The sequence below is a fragment of the Lissotriton vulgaris genome, chromosome 12, assembly GCF_964263255.1.
Source record: "Lissotriton vulgaris chromosome 12, aLisVul1.2, whole genome shotgun sequence".
NCBI lineage: Eukaryota > Metazoa > Chordata > Amphibia > Caudata > Salamandridae > Lissotriton > Lissotriton vulgaris.
Genome location: NC_141700.1, coordinates 509,907,001 through 509,919,725, shown reverse-complemented (window position 1 = coordinate 509,919,725; position 12,725 = coordinate 509,907,001). Strand labels below are relative to the sequence as shown.

The 12,725-nt window shown below is 42.4% G+C and overlaps 1 protein-coding gene across 1 annotated transcript in view; it reads right to left on the bottom strand.

Annotated features, from left to right (window-relative positions):
* LOC147677619 (C-type lectin domain family 18 member A-like) overlaps window positions 1-12,725 on the bottom strand; it is a 226,248-nt gene that overhangs the window by 56,187 nt on the left and 157,336 nt on the right. Inside the window, exon 9 of the mRNA XM_086945571.1 lies at window positions 3,780-3,909. Within this exon, the coding sequence (XP_086801697.1) occupies window positions 3,780-3,909 (130 nt within the window). The remainder of the gene's footprint in view (window positions 1-3,779; window positions 3,910-12,725) is intronic.

Genomic DNA, 12,725 nt, shown 5'->3' with positions numbered 1-12,725 from the left:
CAAGATATGTGCTCCAGTGGATTTTGAGTAATTTAGGTTAAAAAAATATATATATCTATGGCAGCGCCCCAGTACGCGCTCCGGGGAGCGCTCCGGGCGCGCTACACGACTTGCGCACGGAAAGCTGATTGGCTCTCGGGTGTCTGTAAACATTCCAAACGGTCCGGAGCGGCCGCCATCTTGTGTCTCGGTAGGATCGAGACACAAGAGGTGGCCAAAACAAAGGGGGAAAAGACCATTAGGGGGCAGAGTAGACCCCCCTGACCCCCTAGGTTTCATGTGGGGGCTATAAAAGGGCCCCGCGGGGCAAAAAAAAATTTTTTTTTTCCGATTTGCGCGGGGGGAGCGCCCGGTACGCGCACCGGGGAGAAAAGAGAATGGCAGAGTTTAAAAATTTAAGTCATTTTATATAAATGGGAGGTAGTTCTGAAAAGAACTGTTTTTTTTCTTCTTTTTGTTGTTTTCTTTTTTTTTTTTTTTTAAATTTTTTTTACTTTTTATGGCTTTTCTGAACAGTTTTATATTTTTTTTGTATTTTCTTGGGGGAGCAACAAAAAACAGGGAATTGTAAATGGCTCAACTGGAGCAAAAAAAATTGTGCAAAAAATTAGGGTTTTTTCGGGCACTTATGGTTCTCCCCAGCACAGATGATAAGTTTAACACTTTGCTCACCATAGCAAATTAACTTACCACAATATCTGCACATGATTTTAAAATCGTTAAATTTGGGTTGTATGATAGGCATTGTCTCTGTTGCCTCTGAACCCGATGGAGTTGGTTCTTTTGATGTTGAGGGTCTAGATGATAATGGGGGTAGCTTACTGCAGAGGTCCCTTACCTCTGCAGCAGAATAGTTGATTGGGTGCCAACGGATCATGTGCCGAATCATGGTATGATTCCCGAAGGAATATTTTTTGTTAGGGTTCCCCCTGGACAGCTCTGCATCACAAATCAAACAAGTCACCTTCGCAGCGTTGACTTTTTTGAAACCCCTTGGGATTTTGTAGAACTGCCATACGAAGCGCTCTTTTGGTTTGTAGGGCTGATGAACTTCTTGCAGGAACTGCCTTGAGCGTTCCTCCTCTTCCTCCTCCTCCTCCTCTTCTTCTTGACCACCAACGTGATCTTCTGGTGGTCTTTTTGATGGTGGTGGTGGTGGTGGTGGGGCAGATGCTCCAGCTGCTGCTACTGTAGCCATTTTTAAGAAGAATATATTAGAGACAGATCTCCAAACAGGTCTTCCTCAGTCAAAGGACAAAGTGAGAATAAAGAAAAAAGGAGGGGGCTTTCATCATTTGGAAAAAAAAACTGTTCTGGACCAATGAGAAGTGTTATTTTCAAGTCACATGATCAGGGCTTTCATCATTTGGAAACCAAAAGTGTTTTGAACCAATGAAAAGTGTTATTTTCAAGTCACATGAGCAGGGCTTTCATCATTTAGAAACCAAAAGTGTTGTGAACCAATGAAAAGGGTTATTTTCAGGTCACATGACCCGACGCGCTTACACTATGCGACCCGGGGCGCGCAGCGGAAGCGCGTCAAAACGTTTTGCGATCGTATGCGCATGCGTGCTTCCGGGTGCGCTTACGCTGTGCGTCATATGACGCATCACGCGGTTACGTGATACGTCACGATCATGTTTTCGTTCCCGATATTGGCGCTTACGGGACGCTCCCCTGGGCGCGCCCTGGGGCGCTTCAAACGAGTACACTCTCCGGGGCGCTCACCGGGGCGCGCTCCGGGAGCGCTCCTAGGAAGAAAAAAAAATAAAATATATATTTTTTTTAAAATGGGAAAAATTGTAGGGACTGGTAACCCGATGTGCCTTTGCTATACTCAAGTGGTTTTTACGAAAAATAACTTTAAAAAAAATATATACTGTGCTACATTGGGCTATATATATGTTACAGCCCAAACGTAGCCCAAAGATGGCCACCAGAGACAAAAAAATACTAATGTAGCCCAAATATCAGCCATATGTAGCCCAACTATAGCCCAATGATAGAATGTACCAGAGTGTTCTCAAGAACAACTAGAGCGTTAACAGTCTTACTTATAAAGTGAGACTTATAGTTAGGAATTTTGCATTTAAAAAAACCTATGAAATTCACTGAAAAAACCATAGGTTTCACACCAGTTCTAGTTAGCTGGAAATTTTACTGACATAAAACCACTGAAATTCCCACGTTATAGTTAGTTGGACTCACTATAACTTGCGCGTGTAATGCACTGCTGATGGCATCACATATTACATCACTAATGACATGGTCAGTGACATCACTCATGACATCACTGATGACACTGTCCTTGTGACAGAGAGACTGACCTCCTTTCACTGTAAAGTAACCCTTGAAACACATATTGAAAAATAAAAACTAACATTTTCCAAAAAAGTGGTGATACCCATACCAGTTACAACAACCAATTCAGTAATACCACCATCTATATACACATCCACTCATTCACCAACAGTTCTACATAGTCACTCATACATATATTCACTCATCATATGTAGTGAAACACCTATACATCCTATTACACACCGACAGTCATCCAAAAGTTACTCACACACATAATCACACATGCAAATAAACTATTGAGCATCCATTAATTTGCATATACAGCTATACACACACTACCACCTTACTTCTAAGGAAACTTACGGATACTCACTCTCTTAAACAATTACGTATAGAAATACATACTTATTTAAACAGGAACTCTTACAATCTCACATATACTCACTTATAAACATCAATACTCACATATATCAGATTAAAACATATGTTGTTACTGATAAAGACACTAGTGAGACAGTCATTCACTCACTAACACACACATATACACACTCATCCACCCATACAGTCCTGCACATATGCTGTCTTCAAAACACATACAAACAGTGAGTCAGTCACTCATGCATCAATGTTATAAGCAATTCCCACACTAAACAATACAAACACTCATACTGATACTAATAAAACATGTAATAACCCATGTACATACACATGTACCTACTCACCAACCCATGCAGCTACTTATACACAAAGTGAAACACTAATACATATATTTAAAAATTTAAACATTACTCACTAATATTTATTTTTCAGAAAGACACACATTCACTGGATGGTGTCATCAGTGATGTCATGAGTGATGTCACTGACCAGGTCATGAGTGATGTAATATGTGATGTCATCAGCAGTGCATTACACGCGCAAGTTATAGTGAGTCCACCTAACTATAACGTGGGAATTTCAATGGTTTTATGTCAGTAAAATTTCCAGCTAACTATAACTGGTGTGAAACCTATGGTTTTTTCAGTGTTTATATATATATATATATACACACACGATCCCCAACATCACAGCACCTCAGGGCACCAATCAGGAAACGGACCACAACCGCAAGTTTAATTATCTCAGTGCTTTATTTCCTCCATGCAGACATACGCGTTTCGTCCAGGGAACCCGGGCTTGATCATATATATATATCTATATATCATATAGATATATATATCATCACAAGCAAAAATGTGAAAAAAACATTTATAAGTTATTTTTACTAGCTGTAAATCAGTTGTGTCTTTTCTATGCATAATGGTAACAAGCGTAGGAATTACTAAAGTATCAAACATTTAAAAACAAATGCCTTGCATGCTTGGTTGGTACATTTTAGCAAGCTGAGCTCATGCAGTAAACAAAAAGCGAAAAGCTTCCTAAAATGCGATAAGGCCTGAGTAATTGGTTACAATGTTAGCTCTTTCAAATTCACTCACCAATCCAAAAGTTTCTCGTTTCGAAGTCCATATCTGTAACCTCATTGGTGGCTTCTAAACGCCCAAGGTAAAATGCCAAGATGTCCTGAACCTTTTGATTCTTTATCTGAGCCAGCACGCCTCCCTTTTCCTGTGAAAGTGAAAACAAGCGGAAGCAATGAATCCAAAATGATGCCAAGTGGATTGATTCTCATGCTATGTACTTTGTAAACATAAGAACCTTGAGGGATGAACAAGAGTATGCCCATTTTGCTAAAACAGGAACCTGGGACACTAGTAAATACAAGACAACAATGGTTCACTGTCGACTTTGTTGCAAAATAATATTCAAATAGTTAATAGATGTAGCTACGATCCACATTAGAGAAATTAACCATGCAATAACGAATAAAGAGCGGAGAAAAAAACAGTTTGATTGCATAAAAAAGCACTCAAATAGTGAAAAAGTGCAAGGCGAATAGAAAAGTCACAAGTGCATATAAACAAAATGAAAAAGACGCATGACTCTGGACTCCAGAGTTGGGTCAATCAGAGTCTATATTACATTTGTAATTGATGGCGTTTCGGCCTCTACTTAGTCTAAGGTCATAATCAGGTCAGGAGTGAATTAATGAGCGCAATTCTCTAGGTCGAATTGGAGGACACTTAAGAACAGAGGCAACCAAATTGAAACTGAAACTGCTCAAAGTCGTTTACAAAGTAGTCCTGCAATCCCAATAAGCAACAATTTGGGCTCAGCCTTCTGGCATTCTTCGAGGGGAAACTTATAAACATTTTGTACACAACCTGTAACAACACAGACAAGTCACAGTTCGCTCCACAAATCATACATATCTGCATCCCTCCTTAATTTGCTTTGGGCTATAGGCCCATCCAAGGCAAAAGAGGCAGTTAGCAGGATCAGTGTGTCCAAGGTCTGAGCTAAACTTAACATGTCATACAGGATAACAAAATACTACAAATCTCTAGCATCTGACTTAACTGACGGATTGAAAGTCTCCCCTTTTCAAAGTAATGTTCCTAGGTGCTTGCAGACCATCACTGCTAAGTTGTTGGTTGTCCAACTTCCAAGCTATCATTCCCAATTAAGATCTTGGTCAGCTGCCAACTTTAGGAGAAAGGCCAATCATAATATTTTCCACAATCCTCTAGCGGAGGAGACAGCCATTATAACACTGTTTTGAGAACAACATGCTTTTACCACGCATCCTTTACCTTGGGTGTAAGGTTATTTTTAGATATAGGGGCTGGCTAAGGGCATAGGGTGGTAACTGTGTTTTTAGGGTATGGGATTTTTTAGGCATTAAGGGTGGGTTAGGGTATTAATCCTGGCCCCCTTATTAACCTCCATAAAATACATTGTTGTCCAGAGATTTTAATTTTTAATTTGTGTTTTTGGACCATTAGAGAAGTAATGTATCTTGGGTAGACATTGCTGATGAAATGAAGAAGGCTGTCAACAAGTTTATTAAAACGTTCCCCTCTTTTCCCACAAGTTCGTGGTGAGGAACAATTTCACGATAGTCCCATAATTTGTAATTTGTCGTCTCACTGAAAACATTGCAAATAGAAATGACTTCATGGTAAACTAGCTGCCACTGAGAAACATATTCACTTTTACGTGCCTGACCAACAATTCCCTTGGAGCTCTTCTGTGTTCTCTGGATTGTCTGTTCCAGTTTCATATCTGGTGCCACAGCATTGAACCTTCCCCGTGTCTTTCAGCACAAAATGTCTTTGGATGAATTTTCTGTGGAGATATGGTTTTTCCACGTTTAGCTTCTTCACTCTTTCCAATAACGGGACCCATATCTCAGGTAGTTTATGAAATCAAATTCACAAAACACAGTAAACAGTGACTCCACAGTCTTCACATGCAGCTTCCAATCACCTTCCAGATCAGTATGTACCACGTTTTTCATGGAGCTATCCTGTGTACAACATTTTCCCCATGCTCATCAAGTTCTGATTTTTCTTCACAATCTTTGACAAACTCTACTAACTTGTTTTTCAGGTTTTCTGATTAGGAACTGAGTGTATTGAACATTGCTTGGCATTGAATTATGTCTTGTAATGAAGTGCACCCTGTGCCATGTTCACTTCTGAGACAAGATATGCAAAACCTAATTTGTCATTCTTGTTCCAGAATGGATTCCAACGCAATGTTTCTATAGCCTCAGATATTATGAGCATACCTTGTAACAAACAAACATATTGAGTTCCGCTCAATACTGATTGGACAGTTTTGCGTTCAAAGATTTCAGCCTCAATAAGTGTATTGTCTATGTCACATCACTGAGATAATTTCCTGCACACCACAATGCAACTTTTGTCATGTGGAAAATGCCCATCATTGGATAAAGATCATCAAATTCTACTGGATTGCTCATAAAAATGTCAAGTACAAGAAAGAAAAAGCCTCCATCGCAGAAAATTGGCATGATAGGCTGATCTTGAAGCTGAGCAAGCACATTTTGGAAATGTATTACACCTGTGTATACTATTGCATAGTTTGATATTGGAGATGGTATTACTGGTACAAACCCAATCTTCTTCAGTGGGACGGTATTATGGGAGATTGGAGCATGGATTCCGGCCCACGGAGGTACTGGCTTTTCTTCATCCTTCAGTCCGCACCGAAAAAGCGATGTGATTAAATTCAGTTAAATCAGTTTTGCGGACCGCAGCATCCGGTAGAAGAAGATCCATGTCCTCAGTCACTCTGAAACTTTCTGGTAGATTGGGATGGCTTGTAGTGATTTTGCACATGTTAGCAAGGCAGTTGGGTTCTAAGTTTGCAGCTTTGTTAGTTTATGCCTACAGCTGACACACCTTGTTTATCAGCAGCAACTTTATTGGTACAGTCTTGAAAAAGCACCATGCAGTATCATGTGTGCTGGATGTTCCATACAAAAAAAGAGCTGTCTTCAAAATTATCAAGAGCAGCAATTGTAAATCCTTTCCTGGTAAAGTGACTTGGAAGGAGTGTGCCGTCAGATTCACAAGATGTTACCGCATTAGCTGCTATCAAGTTCCTGAGCCGTACTATGTCATTATAACTTGTTGATTCACCAATCCTATTAATTGAAGTGATTAGCTCGCTACTTTTGCACTTGTCATAGATTGTGTGGGCAGTCATCATGTGTAAGGGAGTTTCCTTTTTGCTGTGATGTAATACATAAAACAGGATTTGGAAAAGACAGTACATGTGCACAGCACAAGGATGTCGGTTCATGGGATTATCTTCCACTTCTTCACTTATATCTTCAAAGACCTTATCAATGTTGTCAGCTTCTGTTCCGAACTCAAGACTACAGTTCGTAACAGTTTTGCTTTACTGATATTAAACAATGATGGAAAAATTGTTAAGACATCAGGCATTCTTGTTGACTCCCATGATTTGCGGTGCTCTGGGGCATCATAAAATTTGTCATTAAGTCCAAAATCTAAATCTTTCAGAACATTTATTAAAATAGTTGCTACTGATTTTATTGTCAGTGGAGATCACCACAAGTCGCACAGTCTATTTCTTAGACTGACAAAAACGAATTCTGTCATTGTACAAAAATCTTCGTTTCATTATTATGGATCAATATAGTGTCATCAATGTTGACAATTATACCTTTGATCTCACTGAGTGTGAACCAGTAGCCAGCACTCAAGAGTGGCTTTACAACTTAATTTGCTTTTTCAAAGAGTGCCAACTTAACTTAAGTATTACAGTTACTTTGCTGCTGGGAGCTATTTGTACATTCATATTTTTTAATGTATGCCCAGATGCAGTTTGGTTGGGAATACAAATCCACTGCAAATACATTCACTTCGCTGTTTAGATCAGCTACTCGGCTAAAAACGCCATCTTCGAAGAAACTGGCTGAAGATAAAAACATATTTCCCCTTTGGGAATAACATACTCTGTACTTTGTTCTTTCGTTAGTCTCTTTGGCCCTTGTTCTGGCGAACCACAGCTCACACATTGAAGATTTTCTGCTTTCAGATCAGTTGTTGGAGGTGGATGAGGGGTAGCCATCGCTCTTCTAAGTGGATGGCAATGGGTTTGGTTGTCGTTAATTTCTGAATAGACTCTAATTCTTGTTGTGATTCAATGGCTTCCTTTTTTAAATGTATTCCCGAAAGAGAAGAACATACAATGAAATACGATGATATCAATTTAAGATCAAATCGCTGTTATACCTATATCATAGTAACAAAGCAAAGAAAAAAAGAACCCCCCTCCCTCTCTTTTCCATGTCATAACCGACACCGAATAGGTTTGTTAATAAAATACGATCATAAAAAAAACTCCCCCGTTATCTACATTGATATTGCCGGTCAATACCTCCATGGGAGTCAGTTAATCATAGGGAGCCAGATTGTTTTGCCATGTTTCCTAGCTCCCCTACCTTTACAGTTAGACAAGGACCTTTCCACATGGTAGAAGCCCATTAATCATCCTAGCCATGCCTGACACGTGGGGAGTTCTGCACTTTTCCAAACTGTAGCGATTAACTTGAGCAACTGCCAAACATACAAATCAAGCCATTATACATTTGGCTGTCGTATCCAAAGAGAATCCTTGATGGGCTTATACTTATCTCCCTCCCAAACAGCTTTTTCCAATATAGCTCAATGCCTTGCTTTAAATATAGCAGCTTCTCACACCCATAAAACATATCAATCGTGTCTGCAGGGCCTTCGTCACTCCTGCTGCACTTGTCATCCTCCCTCTTACCCCAACCAAACAGCCTCGCCAGAGTATACTAAAGGTTGAAAATCATTTTATAATGCTGAGCTTTCAGATTAGTTGAGAGAAAATCCTTAGCATCCAGTCCTATGGACATATACAAATCCACATCCCCTTCTTCTAGTTTCCTCATTCAGTTTGATTCTGTCTTCTCCAAATCATCTGTGCCAGTGGCCCTTAAAAGATTATATATTTGTCCTATCCTATAATCCGGATGACTTATAATCTCCAAAAAGGGTATACTTTCTAATGATATCTCACAGTCCCTGACTTGTGTCAAAAATTCCTTTACTTGCACATACTTAAAGAAAGACCCTTCGGTTAGCCCAAAATCCTGTTGGAGCTCCACAAATGAATACATGTGGTTGGCAGAGTAAAGATCCTAAACCTTGATGAGCCTATATTGTTCCCATTGTTTACCCATTCCATCATAAAAATTGGCCGGAATAATCCGTGATCCCCCTGGATGAGTATATCTATTGTATCGCTTTCAGCTTTTGAACCTTTTTCCAGACTCTCTAGGCAGTGGTCACAGTCTTGAACCACACTTTTTAAACGTAGTTCTGCTTGATCTGTCAAAGGAGGCACCTCTAAGCAGCTTTGCCAAGTGCCAGCTCATAAATGGTAGGTTGAATGACACAATAATGTAGTTCTTCCCCGTTCCTGCTGCCTTATACACTCTCTGGGAGCTGCCCACCCTCCCCGTTCCTGTAGAAGGATTAAAACCTTAAGGGATCTCCTGATCTTCTGACATTGCCAAATAAAATGAGAGGAAATGGCATCCAAATTCTTAAGTAAGGACCGTCAACCTTGAGAGAGTTAGACCTAAATAAATAAACCACTTTAGGCAATACTAAAATTGTCAACATATTGAACCTAGCCCATTTTTTCTTACCTTAACTCTGTGTTATCCTTACCACTCAGTGGCTGCAGAGTCATGTGATAGATAGTAGACACCTTAGGGCTGATCTTAATCACTAGATATGTTGATGTGTCCATGCGGAAAGCATTGTAAATACGACATTGTCTGCACAGATAATCTGGGTTTTTTCCCTATTCAGTAAATAACCAGATTTACTCCTGAATTCCCCTGTGATTTGCTCTATCTCGACTATAGCCTTCTCAGGATCTACAGTTATCACTGCAATGTCATCTGCATATGCCAATACTTTAGTGTCATATCTGTTAATGCTAACTGGCATTTTCTACCTTGACTTTTGGCAATTTGTAGAATAAAATGGTCTATATAGAGGGCAAACAGAATTGGGGAGCAGGGACAACCTTGCCTAGTCCCTCTCGTGATTTCAATTCTCCCTGACTCTTGACTCATAATTTGCAGCCTAGCATAGGGGGTAGTACATGCAGCCCTTATGGCTTTAATAAAGCATGGACCAAATCCTTTTTGCTCCATAACCCAAAACAGATATCCCAACGACACTCTATCAAATGCTTTCTCTGCATCGAGGAGGATCATAGCCATCCGGTCACCTGTTGTTTCAACAATATCAAATAAAGTTACCACTTGTCTAATATGATCCGTTGTTCCTCTGCCAGGTATGAATCCGTGTGGCCTTGGTATGACCAGGTTAGCTATGATCCCCCAAGCACAGTGCTAACATGTTTGAATACAGTTTGGTGTCAGAGTTTATCAAGGAGCTAGGCCAATATGAGGCTGGATTATCCAAGGGCTTCCCTTCTTATTTAACCTCTCTCTCTTAGCGGGCCCAATTTGTTTTTAAGATAGCAAAACCCTGTATCAATGAGGTCTGAGTCGTATATGCTACTAATTTGAAGCTCCTTATAGTCAACAATTCTCTCTTACCCCTTGGAATATGAGTTTCCTGTTGACATATCACCTTTGGCCCCAGTGAATTTAAATCAAAAGTTACTACTGGTGTAACGATAAATCTGTAAGAGACATTAGTTAGTGATAGATTCCTTACCTTAGAATATCCCCAGGCGTCAGACTTGATCCGCAAAGTTTTGCTTAGCAGTACCCCTGCGCGTCAGTAGGTGGTGTCCTGTAGCTTCGCGCCCGTCACTGGCATCGTAAGCGCCGAGATGACGTCACAGAGACTACTTAGGCAGCACCCATGCACGCTGACATCAGTTCTGTACACGACTTTCCGCGCCAGGAACGCAGAGCGATGCAAGATACTGACCATTGGTGCATAAAACTAGGGCCCTAAAAGGGGATGACCTTAACCCTAGTAATCAGTTTGCAGAACGGGGAGGATGGGTGGGGCAGTAAAGAATCTATCACTAACTAATGTCTCTTACAGATATATTGTTAACAACAGGGGACTTAAAAAGAGAAGGCTGGTCAGGAAGCTGTAAAAAGGTGGAAATGGCTGAAAGATAACCTTTGATAGTGCCCAGAGCAGAGCCCTGCTGAGCCAAAGAAAGAAGGAACAAAAGAACTTCAGAAAGCAGGGCAGAAAGGGGAGCCACAGCCTTAGCTGTGCATCATGCCACAAAGAGGGATGCCTGGCTGCCAGAATGACATCACAGACTTTGGGAGGAAGGTCAAAGGGTGTCAACTGTCGCCGCTCGATCTCCACGCATGGAGGTGGAGGCTGGACAGGTGTGGGTGGAGGACCCTCCCCTGCTGCTGCGACAGAGGATCCTCCCGGAGAGGCAGTCAGATCGGGGGATCGATCGCCATGGTGAGTAGCTTGGTATACCAGTATCTTCACACCCAATCCGGAGCCACAAGGATGACCTGGGCTCGGTCGTGCTGAATCTACATCAGCACTCTGGGCAGAAGCGGTATAGGCGGAAACGTGTACAACAGACCGCAACTCCACTTGCGCCGAAAACCGTCGCAGAGCGACTGCTGCCTCGGAAAGTCCAGCGCGCAGAACTGAGGACATTGCACATTCTCGTTAGTGGTAAATAGATCTAACCAAGGCTCTCCCCACTGCAGAAAGAGACCTTGCGCCACACCCGAGGTCAGACGCCATTCGTGATCCATCAGACACTGGCGGCTAAGTTCATCCGCCCTGGTGTTCAAAGAACCCGCCAGGTATTGAACCATCAAGGTAATGTTGTGATGTGCCAGCCACGTCCAGAGGCGCAGAGTCTCTTGACATAGCGTCCACGACCCCACCCGCCCTGCTTATTTCAATACCACATGGCGGTGGTGCTGTCCGTGAACACCTGCACTACACTTCCCTGGACAGAGGGAAGGAATGTTTTCAGCGCAAGTAGGATCTCCCTTAGCTCCGAAAGATGGATATGGAGTTTGGACTCTGCCAGAGACCAGAGTCCTCTGATCTCCGCCAGTGATATACGGCCGTCCCAACCCAGGAGGGACGCATCGGTCAGTACTGTATGCCCCGGTTGGGGAAGAGAGAGGGAGCTGCACTGACCCAACACTGGTCCGTGTGCCACCACTGCAAGTACTGTGCACTGCTCTCCGAGATCTTGACGTAGGCGGATAGGTTTCCATGATGCTGCGTCCACCTTAACTTGAAGGCCCCCTACAGAGCCCATATACGCCACCTGGCATGATTGATCAGCAGGATCTAGGAGGCCATGAGGTCAAGCAGCCTCAGTGTTGTGCAGACCAAACCCCAGAATAAGGGATGAAAGATGGGAAGCATAGCCCGAATGCCATGGACTCACTGTCCAGAATCGCTCCAATGAAGAGGAGCCTCTGGGAGGGAAGCAGATGTGACTTGTGCACGTTGATGGGCAACCCCAGCAAATGCAGGGGGTCAGCCATAGTGTAGGTAAAGCCAGAGGGGGTGCGGGACGGGAAGTGCAAAGGAGACCAGCAGGCATAAAGTACCATCCAGACTTGTGCAGACAAGAACTGAGGAAGTGTGAGCAACTTGAACTTCTCCCTTCGGAGGAAGCGATTAACGTCCGAACCCGTAGGACAGGACGTAGGCTGTTGCCCTCCGTTGACACCACGAAGTAGCGGAAATAACAACCACGACCTACATCAGGCTTCGGAAGGCGCTTGATGGCCCCTTTAGCCAGGTGGACACCGATGTGGGGATACGGAGTTGGCATGGTTAGAGGGGTAGTGTGAAAGGGGTGGGGGTAGCCCCTTCGGACCATCTGCAGAAGTTATGTGTCCGAAGTGATGGATGCGCCAGAGGAATAGATGGCGAATCCTGCCACCCCTTTTCGTTTGGCGGGCCCGAAACAGCCTATTAGGCTGCGTAGGCCCTTGCCTATGAAGTTGGACGGAT